The sequence below is a fragment of the Stigmatopora argus genome, chromosome 12, assembly GCF_051989625.1.
Source record: "Stigmatopora argus isolate UIUO_Sarg chromosome 12, RoL_Sarg_1.0, whole genome shotgun sequence".
NCBI classification, from domain to species: Eukaryota; Metazoa; Chordata; class Actinopteri; order Syngnathiformes; family Syngnathidae; genus Stigmatopora; species Stigmatopora argus.
Genome location: NC_135398.1, coordinates 3842161 through 3870159, shown reverse-complemented (window position 1 = coordinate 3870159; position 27999 = coordinate 3842161). Strand labels below are relative to the sequence as shown.

The 27999-nt window shown below is 40.3% G+C and overlaps 7 protein-coding genes across 9 annotated transcripts in view; 2 read left to right on the top strand and 5 right to left on the bottom strand.

Annotated features, from left to right (window-relative positions):
• Nucleotides 1–49: 49 nt before the first annotated feature.
• ndc1 (NDC1 transmembrane nucleoporin) lies at nt 50–5701 on the bottom strand. The gene is made up of 18 exons (XM_077615659.1): nt 5534–5701; nt 4956–5076; nt 4612–4713; nt 4340–4514; nt 4149–4275; nt 3969–4077; nt 3267–3318; nt 3065–3197; nt 2626–2718; nt 2472–2553; nt 2231–2395; nt 1727–1981; nt 1548–1660; nt 1348–1398; nt 1209–1272; nt 1023–1123; nt 383–543; nt 50–268 (listed from the first exon to the last, which is right to left on the bottom strand). Exons 1-18 carry the CDS (start codon nt 5570–5572, stop codon nt 205–207), a joined length of 2007 nt encoding a protein of 668 aa, XP_077471785.1. The 5' UTR covers nt 5573–5701; the 3' UTR covers nt 50–204.
• A 247-nt stretch (nt 5702–5948) lies between these two features.
• On the bottom strand, nt 5949–6836 carry LOC144085957 (uncharacterized). The gene has a single exon (XM_077615661.1). The coding sequence runs from the start codon at nt 6754–6756 to the stop codon at nt 6055–6057; it is 702 nt and encodes a 233-aa protein (XP_077471787.1). The 5' UTR covers nt 6757–6836; the 3' UTR covers nt 5949–6054.
• Nucleotides 6837–7819: 983 nt separating this feature from the next.
• yipf1 (Yip1 domain family, member 1) lies at nt 7820–12513 on the bottom strand. The gene is made up of 10 exons (XM_077616095.1): nt 12240–12513; nt 11898–12021; nt 11561–11706; nt 11377–11457; nt 11154–11241; nt 10929–11045; nt 9827–9993; nt 9553–9735; nt 8432–8526; nt 7820–8305 (listed from the first exon to the last, which is right to left on the bottom strand). The coding sequence occupies exons 2-9, from the start codon at nt 11929–11931 to the stop codon at nt 8446–8448; spliced, it is 897 nt and encodes a 298-aa protein (XP_077472221.1). The 5' UTR covers nt 11932–12021; nt 12240–12513; the 3' UTR covers nt 7820–8305; nt 8432–8445.
• A 308-nt stretch (nt 12514–12821) lies between these two features.
• On the top strand, nt 12822–16875 carry lrrc42 (leucine rich repeat containing 42). The gene is made up of 7 exons (XM_077616094.1): nt 12822–13381; nt 14493–14624; nt 14701–14822; nt 15459–15544; nt 15622–15735; nt 15818–15902; nt 16496–16875. The coding sequence occupies exons 1-7, from the start codon at nt 12990–12992 to the stop codon at nt 16798–16800; spliced, it is 1236 nt and encodes a 411-aa protein (XP_077472220.1). The 5' UTR covers nt 12822–12989; the 3' UTR covers nt 16801–16875.
• Nucleotides 16876–17537: 662 nt separating this feature from the next.
• Nucleotides 17538–20242, bottom strand: tmem59 (transmembrane protein 59). Its single transcript, XM_077616221.1, has 8 exons — nt 20000–20242; nt 19782–19887; nt 19601–19695; nt 18926–19078; nt 18775–18820; nt 18578–18698; nt 18126–18246; nt 17538–18052 (listed from the first exon to the last, which is right to left on the bottom strand). The coding sequence occupies exons 1-8, from the start codon at nt 20147–20149 to the stop codon at nt 17891–17893; spliced, it is 954 nt and encodes a 317-aa protein (XP_077472347.1). The 5' UTR covers nt 20150–20242; the 3' UTR covers nt 17538–17890.
• A 747-nt stretch (nt 20243–20989) lies between these two features.
• Nucleotides 20990–27999, top strand: part of tceanc2 (transcription elongation factor A (SII) N-terminal and central domain containing 2) — a 127751-nt gene continuing 120741 nt past the window's right edge. The window contains exons 1-5 of one of the 3 annotated variants that reach the window (XM_077616172.1): nt 20990–21196; nt 21270–21411; nt 21562–21755; nt 22135–22334; nt 26134–27951. In XM_077616172.1, coding sequence (XP_077472298.1) covers nt 21098–21196; nt 21270–21411; nt 21562–21755; nt 22135–22323 — 624 coding nt within the window. In that variant the 5' untranslated portion in view covers nt 20990–21097 and the 3' untranslated portion in view covers nt 22324–22334; nt 26134–27951. Of the gene's footprint in view, nt 21197–21269; nt 21412–21561; nt 21756–22134; nt 22813–26133; nt 27952–27999 lie in introns of those variants that run through there. The other 2 variants (XR_013304392.1, XM_077616171.1) reach the window with 2 other exon arrangements.
• cdcp2 (CUB domain containing protein 2) lies at nt 23338–27177 on the bottom strand. The gene is made up of 5 exons (XM_077615490.1): nt 27111–27177; nt 26470–26817; nt 25926–26267; nt 25030–25386; nt 23338–23936 (listed from the first exon to the last, which is right to left on the bottom strand). Exons 1-5 carry the CDS (start codon nt 27175–27177, stop codon nt 23449–23451), a joined length of 1602 nt encoding a protein of 533 aa, XP_077471616.1. The 3' UTR covers nt 23338–23448.

The window sequence follows — 27999 nt, the reverse complement described above, 5'->3', positions numbered from 1 at the left end:
CCGCCCGCCTCTGCCCTAGTGAAATTAATATTCAACCAATAAAACCCAGTTCTGCTTTCTTTTAAACAATTTATTTAACAATCAAAAACCAAGCTAGTATGTACAATCAGCCCCCTTGACCTGTGAGCTTTCTATTCTCTGGTATTTCATACAAATAAAATCAGCTCCTTTGCATCATACGTGAGGGTTAGGAATAATAAAAACTTATTCCTTGTAGTGCAGGAAGTGCTGCAGCCTCTTGCGGTGCTCTGCGGACATGTGAACGGCACTGAAAGAATAAAACGGGAACGTTACGAAGGTCATTATGCACGAGCTGTCGAATGTTTGGAGACTTTCTCAGTGTCTAAAAAAGCTTTGACGGCTAGTGTAAGGAAGGACTCACTTGAGGTGATCTCCAAAGGTGGTGGTAATTCGGTAGATAGCCGTCTTGAGCGCTGCCCTGAGAGCAAAGCGTAGTGTCTTGTAGGAGGGCTCGGCCATGCTAACTGCGGTCTTGACGGGTTTGGTGGAGGCGTGAGGCAGTTTGAAGTGACGGTCTACTGCCTGTGGATGAGTGGATTTCATTATTATTTTCCATTCATACATCTCTTCACACTTGTATGGCTGTGAGCAATGTTCCCTCTAATTTTTTGTTTGTCTGGGCAGAAAGACAACCTCCCTGAGCACACCGAGTACCGGTGTGAGCAGCAACATCATTGCTTGCTATGGGCACACAGCAGTATCACACCTGCCATAAGCAGGTGCATGTCTACTACACATAAATGATTTAGTAATAATAACATGTAATGATTAATATCTATGAATGGGCGAGTGGTTTGCGCGTCAGCCTCACAGCTAAAAAAAAATAAAATAAAAAAAATTGGGATTTTATTTTGTGCGCTCCATATGATTTGCTGTGCGCAGAGAAGACGAGAGTAGTGCGCAATTGCGCACGCGCACAGCTTAGAGGGAACATTGGCTGTGAGGCACATTGACAATAGAAATGACTACTTCTAGTAAGGGTAGCTATACGTAAGGCGGACCTCTTGTAGGAGCAGCATACAGTTGAGGATGCTGGCTAATGACGTTTGCACCACTCCAAAGTGGTCCTCTGAGAAGGAAGCTTGAATCAGGTAGGACAGTCCTGAAAGCGGTCATGTGGTTAGCCTCCCGTGGACAACATCCACGTTAAACGCTATGGTGGAAAAAAAATGGGAACATTTATTTACCCTCCAACGCCCAAATATGAGCTTGGCTGTCGGCAAAGAGTGCTTCACTGGAGGCTTCTGGGAGCTGCAAAATAAGGAGGGCGTTTAACATGTGTGAAATGTAGCATGCAGTAATATATTGTAAATCTACTGTGCTCACCTTGTTGAACAAATACGCTATCAGCACACGCTTGGACACGAAACTTTTAACCTGGACGGGGCAAAGTTAAGAGTTTGAACAAAGTTTCCAGAAACTAAATGTTACATATAATGTCTGATATTTTGTCGATTACCACAGTTGTTGCACACTTCCTAAATGTGTTACAAAATCAACAAATGAGTATTTTTTTTAAAACATACCTGTTCTTTTTTGTTTTGGAGGAACTTTGCAATTAGACTAGGTTGGGGGGTACCCCGTTTAGGACTGGGAAGTGGGTCGGGGGACTGCAGTGGGCTGCCATTAGACTGGGATTCTGAATGGAGACAGCAGGGAAATGATTAGAATTTTACTGCTTCCGCTGACGTGTACATTCCATTACCTGTGGAGGTAGACCACAGTTTGGGTGCCCTTCTCATAATGTGCGGGCTCTGCACGGAACCGTGCCATGGAGAGCCCTGGTCCACGGCTGAGGTGAGGCGGCGCAGACTGGGTGAGGCAAAAGGGCTGTCTAGGTAGGGTGGGGAAAATGGCGCTGTGAGGGGGCTTGAAGCCGTGTGGGAAAAGATGGACCTTTTCTTCTGGAACGATAAACTGCTGGCCTTTGGACTCATTCCATCCTCCAAGCAAGATGCCCCTTTTAGGGTTCAAAATTATAAAAATATTTTCTTAGATACTTTTAAATTTAAAAAGTCACAGCAGAGTAGAAGAACAGGAGAAAAAAAAGTCTCTGGAACTGCACAAACTAACTAGTAAGATGTCTGAAAACAACAAACACGAGGTAGTACATTTTTTCCCAACAATAAAAGGGTTAAAAATCACTCATAGGTAGATGAATCTCATATGTAACTTGCAGTTCTTCTTCAGCGCTTTTGGGATGACTTACCCGAGGACGAGCTGGAGGAGGACTTCGTTTCGCTTCCTGACGAAAGTGGCTTAGGTCGACCATTTGTGGCTATGCTGTCATGGTACGCCACCAGGCGCTGTGTCAGATCAGCCAGAAGCAACTGGCACTCCTTGCTGATGGCGTTCCAATTATGAGGATGTCCACCTGAGGAAGAGGTAGGAAAATGGTCATTCCCATCATCGGATGACATTAGAAACACCCAAAAACCGAATTAACGAACCTGGCTGACTCAGGCTGAAAACCTCGCCACGTCGCAATGGCGAGTGCTGAGAAAGCAGAGCCAAGTCTTGTAAAGCGAGGAACTATTTGGTGGACAAAAAAAAGGTAAATTCCAAATATTTCAAAGAGTCTAAGGAGGCAAGCTGATTGGCTACCTTCAAAATGGTTGGCTGTGGGTCAGAAAGAACTCTTGGAAGACACTGTTGCACGTCCTCGGTAAAGGATGACTGTACTGGGAAACTGTAACCCTGCATGCAAATTAAAGGTCATTTGAGGTCAATGATTAGGACGATTATCAAACAATTTAAAAAAAAAAAACATGCATTTGAAGAATTTTTAACATTCTGAAATTACACAAAGCAACAAAAAAGTTCCTGGAACGACTAACACACCCTACCAGTACCGGAAAAAAGTATCAAAAAACAATGAACAAAAATGAAATGTTCCTTTTTCTCCCATCTTACAAATACAACATGTACCTTTTATAAATAACTGACTGACAATGCCGATTTCACACGGTTAAATGATCAGCCAGCATAAATTGCATGATGCGAATAATGGTGTGGCAAAAGTATGCATACAAAAATGACGCACCTCTGTGATAAATATCCGAAAGAGGAGCAGGGCAATGTACCAGGTGAAGAGCAGGAAGGTGGCACTGATCCACAGATGGTAGAGCAGAGATAGGTCCAATAGTCCACTGATGGTATCCAGACGATGGCTTGAACTAAAGGAGCAATATAAATAATGGGAAATATTACCAAGTATTACTGGATGCTTCATAAAATGGACTCACCTGTATAAGATAAGGTTAAACATTTTACAGATCCACTCTCTCGGGATGTACCCTGATGGAAAAAAAAAAGTTTTAAATTTTAGATCCACAATCAAGTTCATTTTTCAAAAATATAACCTTAAAAAAAGAAATGTTTTTTATTATTTAAAAAAAAAATGGTTAAAGTATATAATACTAGTACATACTGAATATTATATGTCAGAAAACTAACAAAAATACATACCGTATTTTCCCGCATATTAGCCACACCATTAAAATTGCCTTAAAATCGTTGAATTTTACAATTTCTCTCGTATAAGCCCCTGATTCACAATTTTCACCTCCATATTCATCTGCTGGATTGCACATTCCTTAAGGTGTTTTTTCACATTATATGCACCATATGTTTTTTTCCCTTGAATTTCATCCATAGACATCAAAATAAATTTAGTTTAGCGTTTTATCTGTTCCTCTTTTCTCTGTTTTGAAATAAATGACCATATCGCCCGCATTATATTGCCTTATGGTGTTTCGACTTTGTCACCTTGCAGTTTCGTGCATATCAAGTCTAATGTATGCGCATATATAAGCCGTGCCCTTGATTCAGTCATCATTTTTTAAGCGACAAATAGCCGTATTTCATCAAAAAAAAAATGATGACGAGAAAATATGGAAACATATATTGTTGTAAATTCACACAACGACTGTAGAGGGATAACATACCCAAAAAGAAATAGACAAGAAGGTACTGCCTGACAGAATAAAATGCTTGGACAGCACTGCACTTCACCACCAGCGCCAAAGAGCCCTTAAAGCGAAGGTACTTTTGTTCCTAAGGAAAAAATAGAGGATTTAAGTCATGGATACAAAATCTTAAAAAAACATGTTGTATCCGACACGAACCTGCACCACGTGGAACGGCACGTAATTCATATTTTGGACAACTCCAAACAGGGTGTGGGAGAATCCTACGAAAGCCCCCGCCAGCAGAAGGATGAGGTGATACTCATTCAGACAAACCTGGGGGGCACTGGGGAAATTTTTTTTTGGAGTGACGCTTTAGCTGCTTACGAGCGTCGGTACAGCGGACTTACTTGTCACTGGTGCCGCACGGGTAGCCGAGCATCTCGTACCGTCCCCCGATGGTGACAGCGGCGCACCACGCCACAATGACACCCATGACGCAGTGGAGCAGAGAGTTGGCCACGTGGCGTGGGTGCAACAGCTGCCCCAAAAGGGCGATTTTAGAACAGGCGAGCGTAGGGATGACTGCAAATAAGTAAAGTATAAATACAATGCCGACGATAAAAAAAATGCATTCGCAATCGAAATTATGACTTTCATACCTACAAATTTTGACACTCACCTGTATAATGCTCAAAGATTAAGAAGCCCACCATTGCGGTGACGGCACATAGCAGGACACACGAGAAAATGCCGCTGGCGCTTGTCAGGAAGGACAGACATTCTGTAACCGGAATATCTTTTGATTTTAAAGGGGCTATCCGTGACACATGAAATAAAACTAAAGGCAGTGGCTCCTTAGCCGGTAACCGGTCAAATAGTCCCAGGGGCTATTTAGCCGGTAACCGGTCAAATAGCCTATATGGCCCCATATGGCTATTTAGCCGATAAGAATTCTGTGTTGGGTAAATAGTGATAAACTACGGCTACGGAGCCACTGCCAAAACTAAATGGTGACAGACTTACCTGACAGCGACTGGACCGGTAGGAATAGACTAAATCTGCCAAGGATGACAAAAACTGCTGTGGTAGGTGGCAACAACAACACTGCCCAGGCTATGCTGGCTGCAGCCCTCCAGCAAATTACCTATGTACAGATAAGACCAAATACATTTATGTTAACATATATATTTTCATTATATGCACACTGATGAATTGTGATCACTTGAAATGAAGCATCTTACGTTAGCTCTGTTTTGATTTACTGTAATGCCGGATCAAAAAAGGATTAGTTCTAAATTGATTAAAATTGTCATATGTAGAGTCTCTATTGTAGATCCATTTTAGTTTTGACAGCAGTCCCATGACAACTTTAGAGAGATCAATGGACTGTACAGCTTTGAAAGAAACTTTAAATGAAGCGTACGGGTAGCTGTCCTACTGGTAGTCTATAATGACAGATAACGCAAATTGTACATATAAATAACTCGTGGTTTAACGTAGCTAGCTAGCGTATAGCAGCATAATCAGTAGTGGTCCACAGGCTAACGTGCTAGCTAACGCCATTGATAAAAAATCGGTTCTGATGAACCAAATTGACTTACCTTGCTTATGAACCAACAAGTTTGGTCCGCAGAAAACATATTGGAGAGTGTATTTAATATTCTTTTTCAAAACTTGCAAGTTTCCATCGTGCCGCGCCACTTTTGTTCAAAGGACCTCTTGAAGGACCCATTCGCTATTAGGATGTTCGTATATTTGCCGGTTTGTAAATGACGTCAAAATAATAATAAAAAAAAAACGCTTTCGTGTCTAATATCTGCCTTATGTGATGACTACTCTGCGTTTTATGATAAATATTGCACGTAATATAATTTGAGATTCTACAAAATACATGCATCAGAAAAAGGATACACAGATGAATACTGTGGTTTAGGTTATTGGGCTATTTACTGATTCTCTACAATTACATTTATTTAAAACTTGGTTGGGAATAATTATACTGTTTTACATCAAAAGTTAAGGTGTGTAAACAAAACACATTTTACATTACTCATTCATGGATGGCGAATTATATTGCGTCTCCAAATCATTAGGCTATAATCCAACATAGTGGTTTAATCTATTAATTTTCATTTGGTAAAAAAAAAGATACGTCATTATGAGAATGGGTAAAACTGGTCTTTGTGTCAGCAGTCTTGGTCTCAAAGACATTGACCGGAAGCTTTTGGGATGCACTGATGGACATGTCCGTCTGAACGGCCTTCTGCATCAAAACGGGTTTCTTTCCAGGTTTGACTGCGATGGCGGGCAGCGCCTGCTTCTCCCGCTGAACCTTTTTATCTTCCCACAGCTTGAGCAGACGCCGCTGGTTATTGGTCATGTCCTTGAGGTTCTGCTGCAAAGCCTGGACTTTTTCCTCCAACAGAGTCTTGGACGTGACGGCGCTCGCCAACTCTGACGTCAGCTCATCCACCGTCAAGCCCAGCTTGGCCGTCTTGTCGATCAGAGCATCACACTCGCGCTCTTTCTCGTGCAGGTCGCTGACAACATCCTTCGTGGTCTTTCCGTGGAACTCGGGACTGCACTCGAGGCCGATCTCTATTCGCAGGGCCTTGACCTGCTTCCTTAGCTCCTTGTTGTCCGCTGTCAGGGTCTTGAACTTCTGCTTCAAGGTCTCGGCGGAGCGCAGCCTGGACTCGTATTGTCGGAGTTTGTCACGCAGGACGCTCTCTCGGTGGACCGCGTCGTCACGCTCTTTTTGGCACTTCTCAAGGAGCTTTAAGGTCTCAAATTTAGAGGCTCGGTCAACTTTGGTGGTTGCCATCCTACCAGAAAATGTGAAAACAAATCCACTGTGGCAAAGTCATTGTTTGGTTCCTTCCAGTATCTTCTCGTGGTTGCATTCGAGCCTGAGACTGAGGAGGGATACATAGATCCCCTGTGTAACTCAAAGCTGGTGGCTTAGATGACTGCTAATTAGGCCACCAGCTTCCCACATCGAGACCGTTTCAATTCCCAATTTTCTTAATGGAACCCAACAAACATGTAGTGTTTCACGCCAGGCACCCACACCAACAATTATACTTTTTAAAAAAAAATCTGACATTCTGTTTTTGCATGCTATGATTATTAATCTTGGCACCAAATTTCCATTGAAAATCTATAGGCACACCACCAAACAAAAACATTACAAAAAGTAACTATTGATCTCATTGACATGTATTCACAAATGCTTAATTGAAGATCAAGTTAACTCCTGGAATTTCAAAACTTATTTTAACGTATAAATAGCATTAGGTGTATTGTAACTACTACATCAACTGTAATGGAAGAATGTTCAATTGCTCTGTGCTAATTATTCAACCACTATTCATATTCAAAAATATATCTTTTTCCAGATTTTTTTTTTCTATAAGAATAAAATGCTCATATGATTATCCTTGTAGTTTTTAAATCTCCATTTACATAAAATGGCCTTTTTTGTGGCTTTTTTCCTCTAACTGTTTTCATGATAAATTTACATTTTAGCAATCTGTTTTGTTTTCATATCTAAAATTCAATGGTTGATTAAAAAACTGCATTCTTGACACTTAAGATGGATGAGAAACAACTTGTTAAATGTTACATTTAGAAGCTCTCTTTTTAATATTTAAAATATATTTAAAAATACACTGTAGCAGTGTCTTTCTTAGTGGCCTCAGATTAACAAAAAGTTAGAGTGCCATAGCCATTCATTTGATTTTTTGTTTATTTGGTGAGAATGTCAGTCACAAGAGATGTTTTTTGTAACTCCTGATTCATGAATTGAACATGAATCAACTTTTTTTTTTTCAGAAATTGACAGTATGTTTATGAAAACGTACAAATTAGGCCCACGCTGAGGGAAATAACCTTGCAAAATTATAACTTTATTGTAATAGAATTTTCATACAATTACAATCTTATTCTTACTATTGTCATATCACCAATTCATTCTCGTAATGTAAATAATTAAATATTACTGGAACAAAAAAAAGTAATCTACTTCAATTTACTTCTTGCCTTTTGTTGACAATTTTAATTGTATTAGTAATGAAAATTAAATACATCCATTCAGTACAGACATTACTGTGGTCTGGTGTCTGAATGCCACTTCCCTAATATTCATACAAAATGTCTTCAGTGCCATTCAAAGACCTTCAGAATTTATCATACCCAAGCGATAAATAGAAATCCACATTGCTACACCACACGCATCTCCTTAAAAAAAAAAACATACTTGGTCAGTTTGCCCTACGCGTACCCCAGAGTAGGTTATGAGGTGAAATCCGAACGGCCCATGACTTCATCGCCACACCGTGACCCAAATCTCTCAATTAAGGCAACAGGAGACCCTGCAATAGAGCATATGGAAAAAGGAAAAATAATGCATGGTGGACACTTGTTGAGGAAGTGCGGTGTCCGATGTGAAATTGTAGGCCACTGGCCCTGAAATAAGGGCTTGAAAAAAACGTGCCTACCTTTAAACAGCTTCTCATGTGTGCGGGAGGACTTGTGCAGTTGTGATCAGTTTGACAGGCTCTGGCACGGGTTCTGGTTTGCTGAAGAAATACGCCTAAGAGAGAGAAAAACAAACAAATAAACAGCAACCCTTAAGACATTGGCTAGAACAGTGTACACTAGGGGTGTCTAAACTATTCCACAAAAAGCCACAGTGGGTGCAAGCATCATTAGAAAGTAAATCTTAAGTAAAGTAAAACTTTCTGTTTTGGGATCAAATTCAAATGAAGATTATAGATGTATATTATATTTCCTGATTTTCCCCTTTTTAAATCAAGAATTGCAATTTTTTAATCATTTTTGGTGTTTTTAGTATAAAAATCATTTTGTAAAATCTACAAATATAGAAAAATATTTTCAGTTTTCCACTTTAATATTGAACATAATTAAAAAAAAGATTTTGTTTCCTTTTGAAATGAAAACCAAATGATTAAAAGACGTTTTCCCTTATTAACCCTAGAATGGTAACCCTTTATTTCAGGGGTTACCTTTCACGCTTCTGAAATAGAGGGTTACCATGGTTACCGGGGGGGAAAAATGGGTCCTAAGCAAGACGGTGCAATGAAGGGTACCCATTTTTCCCCCGGTAACCATGGTAACCCTCTATTTCAGAAGCGTGAAAGGTAATCCCTGAAAGAGGGTTACCATTCTAGGGTTAAGAAAGAAAAAAAGGTCAAATAAACATTGTTTTAGATCTATAAACTGAATATTTAGGGCTTTTGATCTAGTTCTTTTAATATGATTTAAAAAAAAATCTAAATATTTTATCTAAAATGATCCGGCCCACATGAAATCGAGTGGACGTTATAATGCGGCCCGCGAACCAACCCGAGTTTGACACCCTTGCCGTAGACCAATTAGACCAAGAGCTGTGGACACGCGACACTCGCTGCGTGAGTGTTTAACAGATCGCCTGCATGGCATCCAGCGCATCAGAATGGAGTGACATCAGATATTTTGTTTCTTGTGTCATGCATTTGAGTCCAACTACAGGTTTGAATCACGTGTCACACAGGTCAATTTGTTGGTGCGGTTACTGGTGACTCATATCTTCCGCGAGATTACTAGAAAGCACATTTACTTTGCAACCGACGGCGAGCAGAACGTTGAACACCACAATGGCTGACATGACTGCGGCAATCATCTTGGGCTGGTCGTCACGGACGGCCGGCCAGAAGGTGATGACCAAGACGGAGCCGGATAGGCAGAGTGCCACCACGATGGAGAGCCACCGCACCCACTCGTATGGGAGGATCCATACAACCTGTGGAGAAGAGCTTTTTGTGAACAAAGTACATGTATTTTTTCTTTCTTGTAACCGTTTCGCATCATTTGTATTCAAACAGAAAACCTACCACAGCGGGAATGTATATAGAAAGGGAGTATCCGTATACACAGACAATCTCCATGAAAGAGTAAGACACCAAGTTCAAGATCTTGTTGTTCCTCCAAAGTAGGAAACCCCAAACAGCAAGAGGTACCAGCCAAGCATAGCTGAAGATGGCAGTCGCAGCTATGGTCACTGGGGAGGAAAAAAAAAAGAATAAATTGTGTGTCTGCTCAGACATAGGTTCTTGAAACTTTATAGTAGTGTGTCTCTGTCAACTTATGATTCTAGTAATACCATGCTGTTAAAAATGCATGATTGGAATTCAGTCACAACATAAGAAACTTTAGCAGGCAAATTTTGTTTTGATGGAACCCTGGTAATTAAAAATCAGACAAAAATGCCACTTAAAAAAAGGCCCGTTTTTGTGGTTTTATTTATAAGGAGTTGGGGTTATTCTGGGATATTATTATATATGTGCGTATTAATCATTATATGTAGGTGTGGAATATTAATCATTATATGAATGTGTGGAATATTAATCATTATATGTATATGTGATACATTAATCATTATAAGCAGACGAAAGCTCAGTATAAGGACTGTTGATCTGAGTTCGCAATGAAGATCTGTGAAGGACTCTTAAATTGCTTTGACTTGGATTACGGCAGATGGCCATAATCGAATCAACTTCTGAAAATACTCGCATATTGTTTTTAAAATAGTGTTACTCGTTTCACCTTTTATGGAAATTGTTATGCATACTTGTGCAAATTCTTACGCAGTTGTTTTTGGTTTCCGACCTGATAGGCAATTGTTGTTGCAGTTGTTTTTTGACCTTAATTGTGTTATTCGGTTAGCTTATGCAATTGTTTGAATAAGATAACCTTAAGTGTTTTGATTATGTGCAACTAAATGGACAGAAGAGGATGCCTTTCTTCAGAATGCTCCAGTGGCGAGGACGAGCCAGGATCGATTCTCACTTGCAAGTTTAATGCTAAATTATGTCTCCGATGTCTCTCCCTTTATTTAAGTATACCTATTAATAAACTTATCACATGGGAATGCACAGAACAACAAAACAACTGAAGAAAAGTATTTAAAACACATTTAGTTTTAGGGCTATTTACCTTTTCCAAACTCGGGTGTATATTTATATTCTGGCTTGCCAAGGTTCACTAGGAATGTGGAGATGTTACCACTGATGGCGATGGCAAAGACAAGAGTGGTGCAGATCCAGAACGGTCCTGAAGGGATTTGTAAGTTTATTAACAACAGCTCAACTAGTGTGAAAGGTATATTTTCCCCAAATACTGAAAATTATTCTCAAGATCAAAATATATTTGCTTACTGACCATAGAGATCAGGATTCTTGCGAAGGTACACATGTATGAAGTTCTTTCCTGGCCATGGCAGTACCGATCCAATGATTCTTTCTTTTACCTGAGACAAAGATCACATTGTCACATTATCTAACCACAGATTGGCCCATTTCTTTAGGATCATATCAGAATAGTGTCCTGTATTTACCGCAATAAATGAGGTACTTTAATTGCAGTCTAAAGAGGTAACACTTACACGTCGTGTGTCAACATCAAAGAACTGTTGGTAGTACTCAAAAGTCCAGAAAGGGATGCTTTTCTTCTCCCCCGAAAGTAGCTTTAAGATCAACAAATAAAGACAAGTTGATAAACATTTTGAATGTGACAGTTGGTTATCCACAGACATAAGACTTTCATCATTGGAAAAACATTTATCTTGCCTTAGCGTTGTCATTTTCGGCCATGGGGTCTTCATCATCAAGGTTGGAAGCAAGATCACTGGGGGACTTCTGATTTATAAAATCATCATCGATGTTGATGGCAGCTGAATCTTTGTCAGTTGCCAGGAGGTTGTTGTCTTCAAATTCTTAAACAATTACATAAAAAGATATGGAACACAACATGAATAACACTAATACTAGCTATTAAGGGGACTCGAGTCCCTTACTGAAACCACGTCAAGAATGTGAATGTTGCCATAACCATATAGAAGTAATATCTAACTAATAAGAGCATGAAACATGGCATATTCTAATAAAATATATAACAATTACCTACCTTGAAATTGAAATGGGTCGTTTGCAGACGCCATCTAAGCGACCAAACACGCCAGCCAGTTAGACAGGAGTTATCAGTTGATCAACTGTAAGTCAACCAGACGCTTTTTTCCCCTCTTGTGTAGCTTTAAGGAAAATAAACATACTTTAGACATGTCTTACATGTTATCGATACAGCAATACACGCTTCGTTGAAGCTAACAGGACTAAATCTTAGTGTCACCACGGCAGAAACACGGACGCTACGTCACATAATTGTGCTGAAATTCATAAATAGCATTACACTCGTCTGTAACTAATAAAACGTAGACATTTGACGAAAAACGTAATTCAAAATGCTTACTTTTAGTCATGGAAACATGCAATTGTCACGTCTCAAATGTTAGTTTACGTTGACGGAAGCAGGATACGGATATGGTCACCTTGTAAACACACCAGTTTCCTGTTAGCCTACTGTTTTTTTTCCCTCATTCTATTTATTTTACTTTAAATGTGTTGGTTTTGATTTTTATCAAGGGTAAATTTTAGGAAGTTTAAAATGCTAGTTTGTTAATTGTTAACCTGCGTTCAATTTTGTCCATCAAAGCGCTTTATTTTGACACACCATTATACCGGTGCGTTTGCCTGATATTCCGTTTCAAAACGTTTATTCGTGCCTTTGTGTTATTTAAATCATATTAATTTAGGCCTAAATTTAATTTAATATTATATGGGGTTATTTGTGTCGTATTTAGCCTGTGCTTAAGTTTTACGAGTAATGTTTCTTGTCGAAGGGCTTTTATTTTGAATGTGTTAGCTCAGTTTTCCGTCAGTGATTTTTATAAACAATTATTCATTTTTTTGTTCTTAATATGTAGCCAAAATCTAAATATATTGTTTTCATAATATATTTTTCGCTGGATAAAAAACGAATGGCATGGTGTACTCTTGATTTTAATCTAATATTTTAAGTTAATGGGCTTTTATTTTGACACGTGCCAATGGAGAACCTCCTCATCCCGGCAAAACGAATGTTAGTTTAGCTTTCGGAACTCATTTTAAAGGCGTAATATACACATTAATTTGATGGTTGTGTGACAGTCGACATCCAGAAATGGATGCCAGCGGCGTGTACGTGCGGGAAAGGGGCAAACTGCGTTGTATCGGCGATTCCGTGGTGAACCCGGTGGCCTCCTCGCCTTCATCTTGTCGCCGTACCAACGCGCTGGTGCTCCGTAAGAAACACTTTGTCTTCACCTACAACGCGGAGGGCAGCTTGCGTTACAGTAGCAAGTCGCTGTTCGACATCGCCCTGCTCTTCGTGGCCGGCAACGTGCACCACGTGGAGTCACTGGTGGGCTTCCCCGAGCAGATAGGCGACAGATTGTTCGCTGCTGCTGAGAAGAACCGCGTCTTCTTGAAGCCGGACGTCTCCCCCAAAGCCCTGCGACTATTTAGCGACGCCTACGGAGACATGGTACTCAGCTCCCTCTGCCTCAGGAACAGGTGTGTGTTCAGGGGCGGAAGTTAAAGGGGTGCTGAAGGTGCGCTCCCACTTGGGCCCCATTTTAGCCCGTTAAGGGGGCGTGGTTGAGGGAAAGCATAAACAAATATGACATCCAGAGGAGTATAAATGATATTTTTTTCAGTGTTAAGATATTTCGGTTATGACCACCCCGCCCACCTTGAATGGGTTTTAGCAGGGGCCCGTGCAGTACAAAGTGATGTCCGTAAGAAAAAACTCACTAGCACCCCCCTGTGGTGAACTGGGTGTTTGCAGGGTTAATGCAATAGAAAGGAGAGCATTGGATTGGATTGGATAACTTTATTCAGACCCTATTCGGGAAATTTCATTGTGACAGTAGCAAGAAAAGGCATAGTTATAAGTTAGACAGTACAGTCAAAGGCCGCAGAACGCAAATAATAACTTACTCGCAAGTTCCAATGTTCCCTCTAATTTTTTGTTTGTCTGGGCAGAAAGACAACCTCCCTGAGCACACTGAGTTTTATTGTGTGAGCAACATCATCATGGCTCGCTATGGGCACACACCAGTATCACACCTGCCATAAGCAGGTGTCGTATGTCTACTACACATACATGATTTAGTAATAATAAAATGTAATGATTAATATCTATGAATGGGCGGCCCGGCGGATGAGTGGTTCGCGCGTCGGCCTCACAGCTAAAAAAAAAAAAAAAAAAAAAAAAAAAAAGGGATTTTATTTTGTGCGCTCCATATGATTTGCTGTGCGCAGAGAAGACGAGAGTAGTGCGCAATTGCGCATGCGCGCAGCTTACAGGGAACATTGCTAGCAACCTATCCCCTGTACAAATTTGTTCCACACTGTGCAAAACACTAAAATATATGTTGAGTAAAGTATACATTCTCAATTGGTTGCCAGCCAATCACAGGGCACAATTAAGATGGCAACCATTCACGCACACACTCATACATATGGATAATTCAACGTTCAATAAGTCTACCATGCTTGGTTTTGGGGTGTGGGAAGAAACCGCAGTACCTGGAGAAAACCCACATGAGGACAGGGTGAACATGCAAACTAGTCAGGAAGGCCAGAATTTGAACTTGATCTCAGAACTGCGTGTGTCCATCAGATTTCCACTGCTGAGCGAGCGCATAGCCGACATCAAGACTTTTCACAGTTTGAAGTGTTTGGACCTGTTTGGCTGCCGACTGGGCGACAACCACGAAATCTTCCAGCACCTGACGTCCACCTCGTTGGCCAAGTGAGGATGTGCCGTGTTGTCGTCTGTCCTGATAAGATGCACTGAGGACCAAATTTGCTCTCTCCTCCTATCTTAGCTGCTTAATTCAGCTCTTCCTCGGCAGCAACGGTCTCTCCGATGAAGGCCTGCAACGATTAACTGCGCCTGTGAGGGTGATGAGAAAAGGACTGGACTGTCTTCAGTGCCTTGATATTTCCTGTAAGTTGCCATTTTCCGCATTTTAAGAGTTTTTGCTAATAACCAATAAAGTAAAAAAACAAAAACAAAAAAAACACACCCATTACACAACATTCACTAACCTACTCGTAATGTTTGAAGTTACTTTGAAAATCTCTAAATGGTACACAAGCATAAACAATAAACTGACCTGGGTTAGAGATAACATTTTTTAAAGATATCTTGTTTATAGTGGAAAAATAGTCAATTTGCAAATTGCTTTATGAAAATTTAATTTGCACGTTGCCTGATATAAAGTCATACAACTCAACATAAAAAATTCTCTTAAGCACAATTTTGAAAACAAGACAATTTTTTCGAGTCTAGATGATGGCCTATAAATGTTAAATTAAAGGTACAGTTAATGTTCAAGCATTAAAAAGTAGTGCGTCATTTTATTGCATTCTTATTTGTGAAAATTGTCAAACCCAAACACATCATTAAAAAACTACTCAACCTATTTTTTAATCATATTATTTATTGGCATTCATCTTATTTATTGACAGCGATAGACGTCCTTTCCATATGAATTGGGAGGCTGATAAATGGTAAATAAGAGCTAAAATAAAGCAAAGCTGAATTAAAATCTTAACATTTAAACCTGTTGCTGTTATGCAGACAATCCGATCTCAGAGAGGGCACTCCGCTACCTTAAGTTTCTCCCCAAGCTTGAAAAACTGGATATAACCGGCACTGAAATGAAGGTGCGCACACATTTATTGATTGATTATTATTGTTAGCAATAGCCCTCTTTAAAAAAAACGTTTAATTTTCCAAGCAGTTTGGCACCAAACTCAAGTTGACCATGTGGGAGTTGCTGAGCCTTTCTTACTCGGAGAAAGCGTTGGAGGTCTTTGACCACTCTGCTTGTAAAACACAAGGATGGGCAGAACAGGTAAGGGGTTGTCATTTTTCTGTTTTGTTCTTTTCTGTATGATTTATTAAATATGTGCCAACATATTTTTTTTTTATATCAGGTTGTAAACCAGTGGGAAACTAATGGAGCACAAATGCCCAAACAGAAGAGGCTTGATGAGTCAAGAATATCAGCCCTTCGCTTTTGTAAGTCTTGAAAGCTGCTTTACAAGTTAGTCAACATTCATTTAGACAATTTAAAAATGGCTCTTTTTAAATCTTTTGAAAGAAAGATGATTCTTTAGATCAATTTTGTGCAGAAATATATAAAGTACTTAAAGGAAAATTGTAAATGGAAAATTTAAGAGTCGATACATTGTAATTTGACGTTTTGAAATATTTCATCTGTTTTAGTCATAAAATGCACTAATTTCAGCATTTACAGTTAAAATATTTTAATTGCAGAAAATGCCATGCTTTTGGAACATTGGTGAAATATTTTCCTAAATTACAGGATGCATGTTTTTTCAATTACTTTTCTTTACAATCATTGTGGCTAAAATATTAATGTACTGAGATTTTTACAAATATTTCAACATTTAAATATTTTTAGATGCCATGTTCTCTTACTCTAAAATATCCTAAATTGCTTGATATATGACAAAACTAAAAGACTACAAAAATATTTTTCTTTAGATAAATGATTTGACTGAATCAAGTGTTTGCAGAAAAGACAGTAAGAAAAGAAACTAATGGATATTTATTATTATTTTTGTAAATTATTTTTACTTCATCTCCAGTTGGCAGACAGAAGTTTGTCCGAGAGGTGTTGAATGCAGCACCGTTGTCTCACAACAAAGACGCAGCATCAACTCAGGAAGATCATCGTCTGCACTTTTACAAACCTCCCGCCGGCAGTTCCACAGATGCCGCTTCTTTTGACACGACTTGCTGGACCCCGGCTAGCAAAAGGAAGGGGCCGTCCGAAAACTGTTGCGACAGTTTGAATGTGAGCCTGCCCGTGAAACGCGTGCCCTCGACCGTGCTAACCGCTGAGGACATGGACTTGTTGGACCAATACGGAGATAGCTCGACACTTGGGTGATGTTATGTTCAATATTTCATGAATAACAAAAATGTATTACTGTCTTATTGTAAATTAAAGAGTATTTTACATAAATTGTTTTTTTTGGGGTGTTTGATTTCATTAGTCTACGGCACAGGTGTCAAAGTGGCGGCCCGGGGGCCAAATCTGGACCACCGCATCATTTCGTGCGGCCCGAGAAAGTAAATTATGAATGCCGACTTTCTGTTTTAGGATCAAATTCAAATGAAGATTATAGATGTAAATTGCATTTCCTGATTTTCCCCTTTTTAAATCAATAATTGCAATTTTTTCTTGTTTTTAGTTCAAAAAGCATTTTGTAAAATCTTTTGAAAATATTTTCTGGTTTCCATTTTAATATTGAACGTAAACAAATATTTTGTTTCCTTTTGAAATGAAAAACAAATGATTACAAGACGTTTTTCCTTACGAAGAAAATAAGCTAAAATAAACATTGTTTTAGATCTATAAAAAAAAAAATATTTAGTGCTTCTGATCCCTTTCTTTTAATCCGATTAAAAAAAAAAAATCTAAATATTATATCTAAAAAGGTCCGGCCCACGTGAAATCGAGTTGGTCAACGGGACACTCTTGGTCTACGGGAAATGGATGTTTTTGGAAATAAAATTAGCAATAGAAATACATGAAGGATACACAGACAATGGAATTTATGACTATATTGGCATTGTAACAATGTAGTCATGATCTGTTAACGTTGAAAACAAAAGCACCAGCAATCAGTGAAAATAGGAAATAGTTTTATTGTTTAAAGTTCAATGTCAACAAATTATGACAGTGGGAACACAAAGAAAATAATGTGGTTGTTAGGCCACTGCATTGCTTATGTAATGTCGCAATTGCGTTGAGTGTCTGCAAGAAATTAAATCACCTCAAAAGAAAATAGTCATAGCCAAACATTAGGCCCCAAATATTAGTTTTGTTCTGGCATAGTACTATAATGCATCCATTTGAAAAGCATCAAAGGAGACGAAAAGGAATTATGGGACCATTTTACAGTTCGTTTCTTGCAATAAGAAGCACGAGGGGAATTAAAAGTCACTACCTCACCATATTTAACAGATATTTTTTTCTAGATGTCTGACTGTCCAAGGTCGACTTTGGAAGGAAGGGGTCCTGCTTCCTCCTCGTCTTCTCCAAGCCCTTTGGACACGATAACAAGCAGGGAGGACGATGGGTAAGGAATGAGTTTCTGCTTGGCCATCAAATATTTGTCACCGTAGATGCTCAATTTCTGGAGAAAATGTGTATATTAGTATAGGATAGCAACTCTTGGTGATGCTGCTAAATTTCTCACACTAACTGACCTCAGCTGGGACATACTGGTCCACGGCGGTGGCCACTGATGCACAGCAGATCCAGATGAGGACCAGCACGGACAGCACCAAGGTGGTGGTGGTGAGAACCCAACCCGGTAGCCAGGGATTCCTGAGAAGAAAATGTTTCACTTTATTTCTATTACATATGCAACAATTTGACCTTACAGTGGTACCTCTACCTACGATCAGCTCTACCTACGACATGCTCGAGGTACGATGAAAATTTAGATCGAATAATTCGCCCTAGATACGATCAAAATTTCGAGATGCGACCAAGCCAGGTGGCCATGACATGAGAGGCTGTTTATCATTGTAGCGCACTGTCTTTTTTTGCCAGTTTCGACCAGGAAACGCAACCCAAGTTAATTAAAATTTGTTTGTTCATTTAAGAGTGCGTTGTTGGCGTGGATAAAGTTTTGTATTTAAAAAGGGTATCAAACCTAGCGATGCAGCTGAAAAAGTTGTAATTGTCGTCGCTGCGTTCAGTGCTCATGTCGCGGTCCCTTTCCTGGATTAGCGTGCGTTGGTAGTCTTTGTAAATGGGGGCGCTAACATCGGGGCCTGGAAAATCAAAAATAAAATAATATAAATAAATAACACTTAAAATAGACTTCATTTCTACTAAATGTGGCCTTACCAGTGGTCTGAACTTCCGGTTCCTCGCCGTCTCCCTCTGTTTCAAACTGAGAGGAGCAACTCAATCAATGTGAGGGGGATGCACAGAAAATCCCATTTTGTTTACAAGTACTCATGTTATTTTGAGATGTTTTCAATACAGACGCACACACCTGGAAAACAATGACTTTTCCATCGTCAGCCTGGATGTAGAAAGTCCACGTGGATGTGATGAATGTGTGCGCTTGATTTATCATATCTTCCCAAAAGCCCCTCACCAACATCAATGGGTGGAGCATGTGAATCCTTGGGATCATGGCTTCCAGCTAAAATTCACACAATCCTTGTTTAAGGAGGACTAATCGGTAAAGATGGCTTCGATCTGATCATTTGATTGGAAAGATTGCATGAATCGATTGTGAAAAACAGGTTAGAAAATTGTATTCGTGAGCTTTCCCTAAAAAAAATTCCAAGTGCTACAAAGATATACAGCAAATCTTACCCAGTTCCTGACTAATTATAGTGTGCGCATACCTAACAACAACGATAATTGCAGGCAATTATGGTTACACACCTGCAATTGCTAGCTGGAATATTCAACTACATGTTCATACTGCATTATCAATCCATTTAGACAATAAAACTAAATTAAACAATTTTGAGGTAAACAATGTGTCTGAACAGTACATTGAATGGTCAAAAACTGTCAGTTATTTTTTTTTGATAGCAGATTGGTCACCGATTGCTGAATTTTTGCACTTTTTGTATTTTTCACACTTGGCCACTGAATATTTTAAAGAACTGCATGCTTACCTATTATATTTTTATATATAAAGCATTTTGTGCACCTGTTCTTGGCGGTGTACGGCAAAAGGGAGTTGGTTATGGCAGCCCAGATTGCATGCATATTGCTCATTAATCTGGGTGTAGGCTTCACGACAGGCTGAGAACAGCATTGTAGCAAAACAAGAAATGTTAACAACGGAATTAAATGTAACATCAAAATCAACGTCGGCCATTTTATCTCACTTGATTGACAGTCGTTAGCAGTGCGATTTAAATCGTTGCCATCACGAACAAACTGGCAAATAGAGAACAACCGGCAGCCTCGTTGACAAGCGTAGAGTTCATTTTCCTATGAACATAAATCAGCAATAAAACATCAATTTGACATAGGAATTTAGAACATTCGAATATTTGGCTAGTTGTGCTTGATCAGCAACTTTTTTACGGACTAGTATACATACCCGTGGATAAGTGTGCAAAGTGTATGTCATTTCACAATTGCGATGGCACGACGCGGTGCTCCCCAACACGCTGTCGAACACATCCGACGACGCCACCACCATCGTTCCAAAGAGTCCCAAAAATAACACGAAGCCGGAGACGATCTCCATGTCGTCCAGGCGTCTGACACAAACCCCAAACAAACCCAAACAAAACACGTTCGCTTCCTCTTCCTCCTTAATCTGCTCAAATGCTCGCGAGTATGTTCCCTCTCGCGAGACTTGTTTTTGTTTTTGGAAAAACGATAGCTATCACGCTAGATACCAGGGCCGCTGTTATCAATTGTATAAGAGACACAGTAAATTAACTGCATACATATTAATAATTCTAATTCATCCTTAATCAGAGTCACTATATTTAGAAAAACAATAATTTCAGGGTATATTAGTGGAGAAAATGAGGTTTTCTGCATTAGAGCCAACGAGAGAATGCTACTGCTTTGAATTGACTGCCGGTTACTCTCACTAACGCCGCTAATTCCAACTTCTTGCATCTAGTTTTTTACTAGGTCATCTCTTTGTTCCTGTGACGTAAATATACGTATTGTCGATCATGATGCATTTATACCTCTGGTATCCTGGTATTTTTCTAAATTTTGTACAAAATAAGACTTAAATGTAGATCACATTATTTTTTATTATAAGTCTATAGTCAGATTTGTGTCTAACATATAAAATGTTTTGATTTTTACTTTAAAAAATGTTGAACCAGTAACGTAGTGTCACTTTTAAAGTAAAAACTTGTGCCTGTCACTAAATATTTTCCTTAGCTTAGGTATGGTGTTTTAAAAATGAAACAATATCACTATATGGATAACATATTTAATATGTATTTCATTATTATCTCTTTCTTATTATTGTCCTAACAAAACAGAAAACGACAGTTTGAAAAAAAAGTGTTTTTGGTCGGGAATTTTGTTCCTACACCCCCTAAATGCATCAAAAGCAGCCAATCACCAATGCTCGTTGCGCGTTTCTTTGGCAGCATGTGATTAGTTCTTCTTTTAATTGCGACAGTCCTCAAAGTTACTTGGATTTTGCTTGCAAACTTTTCAAGAAATGGACAAATTTGTAGTGCGCATACCGAAAGGAGAGACGATTAAAACATCGAAAAGCATCGTGAAGGTTTACAAGCAAGCCACTATAGAATCCTTACGGGTAAGTTGTGGGGATCTGCCATCAATCAAACCCAAATAAGAGCTACCTTATCTAGTGATACTTTATTTTTTAGAGGGTGGTCGTCATTGAGGACGTTTTGCGCTGCAAGTCTACCCTGGAGCTACCAGGACAGAGCAGGATCAACATACTAAGTGCCTTGAACGAGCTGAGCGAGAAGATGCCTTCCAAGGAGGTGCTGAGGTCCACAAAAATAGGTGATCATGTTAAAACAATAGTACCATATTAATGAAAGGTCTCCCAAATAACTCTGACGGAGTGATGCTAAATATGTATGACGGTATGATGGTCGTCTGCCTCTGTATGTACCCTGTTGTCAATATCTTCATTCTCCTTGTCTTCTCCAGGTCATACCATCAACAAACTGCGGAAGCACCCTGAGCCTGATGTGAGCTTAGCGGCTGTTAATGTGTATACATCCTGGAGGACTTTCGTGGAGGATAATTCCAGCAAGCCGTCCATCGAAGTGCGATCAGACAAGCAGTCTGAAGGGCTCAGGAGCAATGCCAGGAGACTCCTAAGCGAGGCTCTGGAACTCAAGGTGCAGTCTAAAATCACAACCATAGTCAGATCACCTCGACCTGGAGATTGATTTGATATAGTACTCTGTGTAATAAAGTTAATTAGTTCAATCATTGGTATTGGCGAGTGGTTAGCTCTTCGGACTCACAGTTCAGAGATCGAGGGTTCAATGCCACGTTGGTTTCAACCCACCTTCCTGTGTGGAGTTTGAATGATCTCCCCGGGTTTGTGTGGGTTTTCTCCGGGTACTCTGGATTCCTCTTACAACCCAAATGTATGCATGATAGGTTGGTTGAACACTCAAAATTGTGAGGATGCGCGGTACGAAAAAAGACCTTGTCAATTGTACAGCTGTGCATTTGGTGATAATTTCTTATATTTCTATGTGGACCTTTCAGGAAGACTGTGGCCTGGTGGACAACATGGAGAGGGAGGTGTTCCACCAGAATGGCCGGCTTGTCAGCCGCTCATATCGCAGGACAGTGCGAGCCCTGGTGTTCGCCTTCAGACGGCAACCCGAGCTTGGAGCTCAGCTGAAGCAGGACCAAGCATCTGTCGCCCACCTCGTTTCCAAGTATAAGAGATAAGCTTTTAAAAGGTCTGTTATCTTGGGCCACTTTTTTAAATGTGTAAATATAGTTTGTAATTAGAGCTGGGCGATAAAACGATAACGATAATTATCGTGAAATAATTTTTGTCAACGATCTTAAAAAATTTACATAAAAATTCGATCATTTTAAACTGTAATTACACCACCCGACCCTAACGGAGAACGGGGGCGCTGCTGCAAGATGAACGCTAGTTCCAGACAAAGGCTCAGGAGAAGAGGATGACAAGAAAACAAGTTTTTAGCATTTTAGCAATAGAGGCTAACATGGAGCATGAACACAAAAGGACGATGACACCACCAAAATAAGCGATTTTGAGATGCAGGACTACACCGAAGCAACCCACTAAAAGATCCAACTGAATTCTCCCTGGCGTTTTCTTTTTTTTTTTTTTTAAATACCTCGTACCTGTGCAAAGAGCAGCCATATTGAAAATGTCCTTAACACAGTCCTCATTTGAGGACAGACTAATATATATATATATATATATATATATATATATATTTTTAATCAACAATTTTTGTCTAATCGCCCAGCTCTATTTGTAATTATACAACCTGTGATGATAGGTCATAATATGAACGTAACACCGGTATTCATTAGTACTTCGTTTTCATACATCCGTTGTCACCCTCATGATGTTGGCAGGGTGCTAAAGCCTATCCCAAAATATGGACATGAGGCTGGAAAAACCTGAAAATGTTTGATAGCCAATCACGGCACAAATAAGCTTTTTTTTTTTTTTTTTAAATAGTTTTCTTCATCTTCCTCAATCAAGTCTGAACGCATGCACCTAATATATGAAATTTCAATTAATTAAAAGAGATTAAGCATTTGCTTTTGACCACTTAAAATAAGACTCAAACAAAACTTGCTGTCAGTCCAAAAAAATGTATTAGCTACTTTTTGGGAGTCTATAGAGGTCTCTCCAAATCTTGTGGTCTGTATTCCTAAAAATCCTCCCCTTGTGTTGTTTATTATACTTAAAAAAAAACAGATGGTTGTCTCGAACCGTGTATTTTTAATCCAAGGTACAATTTGTTTTGATGCAATTTTGCATTCAATTTTGTACCTAATGTCGTAGCCAATGATGAAAGTAAGAGTCTAAAGCAGGACGAGCCAGACAATGGCAATCCCCATGAGGATGACGGCCAAGACGCAGATACTGATGAAGACAATATCACTGAGATCGTGAGGCTCTGCCTCAGCAAGCTCCACTTTCAGCCCTACGCCGGCAGCGTCTTCCTGCATTGCCTCCTCCTCCAGCCGACGTTCCTCAACCGAGACGATAGACGCTGAGGCCAACTTGCGCAGGGCATCACACTGCACCTTGTACTCCTGCACGTTGTTCCGCTCGCCATCGGAGAAATCGATGTAGAGCTTGTTGACCAGCATGGTAACGTTGCGGTGCTTCTGGCTGGCCGTGCCACAGTTCACAAACTGCGCCAGGATCTTGTAAGAGGTGGCCGTCAGAATTGCCGTGCACGACGGGTCGCCCAGATAGATGCGTTCGCGATCCAACTGGGGTAATGACTTCTGAGGTATCAGGATGGTGAACTCTGACCTGGTGCAGCTCACATTCACAGGCACCACTATAATACATAACCAGAAAGAAATAAATTGGGCAGCTCCTGGGAAATCTTTTTAGCCACACGGATAACTATATAAACAGCACACGAAAGCATTGATAACAAAACCAGAGGAGACAAACACCGAAGACTGCAAAATGAGAAACACCAACCTGTGCACTGCTTGGACTGACTACAAAAAAGACTACGACCTGATGTCACACACATGGATACACGAGTGTGGAACTGTATAACATGATCCTAAGAACCTTTATGAAGGGCTCATCGAGGCGATAGAAGACAACTCTGGAGGCTAATTAAAGCCACATGCACAGGTGAATTGAAAATGTGGCATATTCCAAGCAGTTCTATCCCCACTTCTGTTCCGCATAGGCGTTAATCCCTTACGTCCTCATTGCAAAGTTTTTCTACGGCTATGTGTTCAGAAGTCGATCATTGATCAGTCTCCTCCTCCAAGCAGATGACATCACGCTCTAGTGTGACATCACGTCCTTGAATCACCTCACAAAGACAGAGACCAGATTGTCATTCAGGACCACATATGAAGAGGTTGAACTACTTTAGGGCATTTTAGTAGATGCGCAGTAGAGCTACAAATCATTTCAAATTCCAAAGGAAAGATCAGCCACAATGGAAGAGGCTGATTCAGATCCTAAATTATCAACGGAATGGTAGGAATTCAATCCAGGCCATAAAGAATGCTTCGCAGTGCTGGGAATCCGGTCTGGGAACTAGTTGCACCTGCCCACACCACTGACATGTGGTCATAACGGAGTTGAGAAGCTATCTCAACGGTCGTTCTCCTTATAAGTGAAAATTCCAGAAGACGGTCCTTCTTAATTTGTCCCTGATTTTGGGATTGTCTAATGGTGAACCTGACTCTATCACCAATCACCCTCAAGATGTCTCTTTCTACACTCAATCGTCAGAAAATGGTCTCCTTTACCAATTTCGTCATACGCAGCTGGGTATGATGACAATTAGGCTTTTGTCGAGTCAATGATGATGACAAAGCCTATGTCCAATTATTATCCTCGTCAACTGTACGTGTGCAGTGCGAACTGCCGGTCAAATGATTTTGCAATTTCAGTTTTACCTCCGAGATAAGAAGCGGTGAAGCCTCTGTGCGCCTTGTTCCTGTCTGTGCTTAGAACCACCAGCATTTTGTTGCCTCGAGAGAGCAACGATGGTGGTCTCTCAGCGCCGCACCAGCGTCCCAGCAGCGAATCCGCTGCCTGGCCTTCGCCGTCATAAACGGCCACCCAGTCGTAGTCGCACGCATTGGTAAGGCTGTTGCGGCCCTCCAGATCCATTTCCGGAAAGAAGAGCTTGATGCGGTAGCCAGCTGCTAGGGATATGCTCCAGTGGCAGTTGATATTATTAGGGTAGATCTGTGGAAAATTGGGGCTGCTGAAGTTGCCGCCCACGTCTGACAGCACTTGTTGGCATTCCCCTAGAGCAGTAGAAGTTTTTATCAGAATGATCATCGCAGTAACAAAAAAACTCAAATGCTAGGCAAGGGAATGTAGGTTTTGTCAACTGACACACCTCTCCCAATCATAACATTTATCCTGTCAATGTGAATACAATTGCCAACCAGCCAACTATGGTTAGCAGGCTTGGGACACCCTGAGTGATCTTGTTATTGTTTTCAGACATTAGCATGATCCAAAGAGTGGCCCTAGTGCAGTGGTCCCCAAACTATTCCAGAAAGGGCCGCAGTGGGTGCGGGTTTTCGTTCCAATCTGGAAGAGGAAACCTCTCCACCAATCTGGTATCGTAGAAGTGCAATCAGTGGATTGCAGTCAGGTGCTTCTTTTTCAGCAGAAACCTGATTGGTTAAACTGTTTCTGTTGGATGGGTTGGAACAAAAACCTGCACCCACACCGGCCCTCGAGGACTGGTTTGGAGACCTGCCCTAGTACCTTACCTAGTCGTAAGCAGATGTGTTTCTAGTAATTTGGAAAAAATCTACAAGACACTTTAAATTACCAGAGTAGTAGTACGCCTTAAAGCCTCGTCCCCCAATGTTGAAGTCGGATTTGAAGACTAGTAACAGCTGGTTGGTCGTGGTGATAGTAGCGGCGGGTTTGTCGGTCCCGCAGTACGTGCCCAAGTGACGGTGCGATACGGTCGGGCCGTCGAACAAGGCCACATAGTCAAAGTGACAACCTTCGTTGTTTTCCATCTGGAAATCCAGAAACAGAAGAGTGACAGCACTGCTCTTGGACACGTGAATGAGCCACGTGCAGTCAGCGTCATTGCTGTACTCAGCTGGATAGCCCGGACTCGAGATGACGCCCGACAGGCCTGTCAGCACTCCGCCGCACATATCTGCACAAGAAAAAGACCAACCCAATTAAATATGCACTTGGACAATCTACAGTAATGACGTCTAATATGTCTGTCTATCCATTTTTCCACCCATCGTTTTTGACCTTTCTATATGTTCATCATCCATCTACTCTCACATCAACCATACCATTTCCCTTCAAAATTTTCACTCCAAGACGAATGGTAGAATTGCTCACTCTACCTTTCTTGTAGCCCAAACTGAAGCCCTTGTGCGCTACATGACGATCCGACCGAAAGATGACTGACATGACATTCCAGGATGACGTAAAGGCTGGCGGGGGTGCATCACCGCAGAAAGTGCCCAGGAGGTTGCCCTCATCGCCGGCCACACCATTATAGATCTTTATGTGATCGTAAGCGCAGCTTGCGTGGTACTCCAACTCAAAGTAGTGGAACGTCAACAGCACCGAAGAACCTTCCGGTACAACAATGAGCCATGAGCAGAGAATGTTGTATGGGTAGAAATCTGGGAAATTTGGACTGGACAGGTTGCCGGACGACGCGGAAAGGATGCCTCCACATTTTACACCTTGAAAAACAAAAGTATAATATCTTAGTAATTAGGATCACTAAGTATAGTATCATTTGTTTGGCAGAAAACAATACATTTTTATTTAAAGCAACCTGTATTTGATTGTGTGTTTAAAAGTCCTTCATTCTACATAACTAAAGTATTTTTTAGCCCTTTTCTTGTGGAATCAGAATTCCAATCTGAAGATGTTTTGGGGTTTTTCTTGTTTGATCAGAATGCTACTCTAAAGATTGAATTTAGTTGAAGCAAAATCCTAGATAGGCACATAAAAACATACAATAACACCTCACCTTTTTGATCTGCCGCTTTGACAACAAGCAGCAGGAAACAAAAAAACATAGCCACCTGGAAGGTCATCTTATACTTTACACTGACTTTTTATCATGAACAGAGTAAAAAAAACATCCCAGCAAAGGCAACAACATGATAATAACTACACATACACAGGCTAGAGCCCTTAGCTGTGGATCCGTTGTGGAGCTTCTAAAAAATTAATCTCCAACCCGAAACCCACCAGAGGCTTCCTTTACTAAATTTTAATGACAGGGGGTGGCCTGTTGGGACTTTACATTTTTAATAACCCCCATTGAAAAGCAAAACAACAGATCACTTCACCCACACGGACAGAACACATTAGGTAAGCAACAGGAAGGGTAAACATCTTATAATCTTGCTCCACAGCAAATCTGTAAACCGTGTAGCTCAGCCTAGTTAATGTCTTAGGTACAGAAATTTAAGACGTATTCACACCAGGCAAGTCCATAGTTCACTTTCTTTAGTTCAGACCATAATGCAATGAACCCTTTTTTTAGTTTAGTGCATTTTCACATTGCAGTTCTTCCAGGAATCTCAGTGCATGACAACAAACCCACACAAACATTCAATCAATGGCCTCCATAATTCAATTTATCATTATTTTCTAAGGAAGAAATACTTTCCCAGCAATTGAATTCTTACTACATAAAATCAGGCATTTTATTTGCTTAAAAAGAACAAAAATGACACTGTAATACTCAGTGTAAATTGCTAGAGAGCGCTGTTGTATAGTGATGACAAAAAGGCAGGAGGAGATTTTTTTTCTTCATGCAGCCACAGCTCTTTACAAGTCATGCCAAGCTCTAAGCTGAAATAAATAAGAATGTGATTAAAATCAGTCAAGTGTTTTTTTGTTGTTGCTTT

Coding starts and splice junctions, on each gene's coding strand:
- ndc1 (XM_077615659.1), bottom strand. CDS start 5,572: ATGTTTTCTGCGGACCAAACTTGTTGGTTCATAAGCAAG. Junction 5,077..5,533: donor CTTGTTGGTTCATAAGCAAG/GTAAGTCAATTT, acceptor ATCTGTACATAG/GTAATTTGCTGGAGGGCTGC. Junction 4,714..4,955: donor ACCGGTCCAGTCGCTGTCAG/GTAAGTCTGTCA, acceptor TTCCGGTTACAG/AATGTCTGTCCTTCCTGACA.
- LOC144085957 (XM_077615661.1), bottom strand. CDS start 6,756: ATGGCAACCACCAAAGTTGACCGAGCCTCTAAATTTGAGACCTTAAAG.
- yipf1 (XM_077616095.1), bottom strand. CDS start 11,931: ATGGCGTCTGCAAACGACCCATTTCAATTTCAAG. Junction 9,994..10,928: donor TACACCCGAGTTTGGAAAAG/GTAAATAGCCCT, acceptor TTTCCTCCCCAG/TGACCATAGCTGCGACTGCC. Junction 9,736..9,826: donor CTATATACATTCCCGCTGTG/GTAGGTTTTCTG, acceptor TCTTCTCCACAG/GTTGTATGGATCCTCCCATA.
- lrrc42 (XM_077616094.1), top strand. CDS start 12,990: ATGGATGCCAGCGGCGTGTACGTGCGGGAAAGGGGCAAACTGCGTTGT. Junction 14,625..14,700: donor ACGTCCACCTCGTTGGCCAA/GTGAGGATGTGC, acceptor CTCCTATCTTAG/CTGCTTAATTCAGCTCTTCC. Junction 15,903..16,495: donor AATATCAGCCCTTCGCTTTT/GTAAGTCTTGAA, acceptor CTTCATCTCCAG/TTGGCAGACAGAAGTTTGTC.
- tmem59 (XM_077616221.1), bottom strand. CDS start 20,149: ATGGAGATCGTCTCCGGCTTCGTGTTATTTTTGGGACTCTTTGGAACG. Junction 19,888..19,999: donor CTTTGCACACTTATCCACGG/GTATGTATACTA, acceptor TTATGTTCATAG/GAAAATGAACTCTACGCTTG. Junction 19,079..19,600: donor CCGTACACCGCCAAGAACAG/GTGCACAAAATG, acceptor TGTGAATTTTAG/CTGGAAGCCATGATCCCAAG.
- cdcp2 (XM_077615490.1), bottom strand. CDS start 27,177: ATGACCTTCCAGGTGGCTATGTTTTTTTGTTTCCTGCTGCTTGTTGTC. Junction 25,387..25,925: donor TAAGGCGTACTACTACTCTG/GTAATTTAAAGT, acceptor CTACTGCTCTAG/GGGAATGCCAACAAGTGCTG. Junction 23,937..25,029: donor CACCGCTTCTTATCTCGGAG/GTAAAACTGAAA, acceptor TATGTATTATAG/TGGTGCCTGTGAATGTGAGC.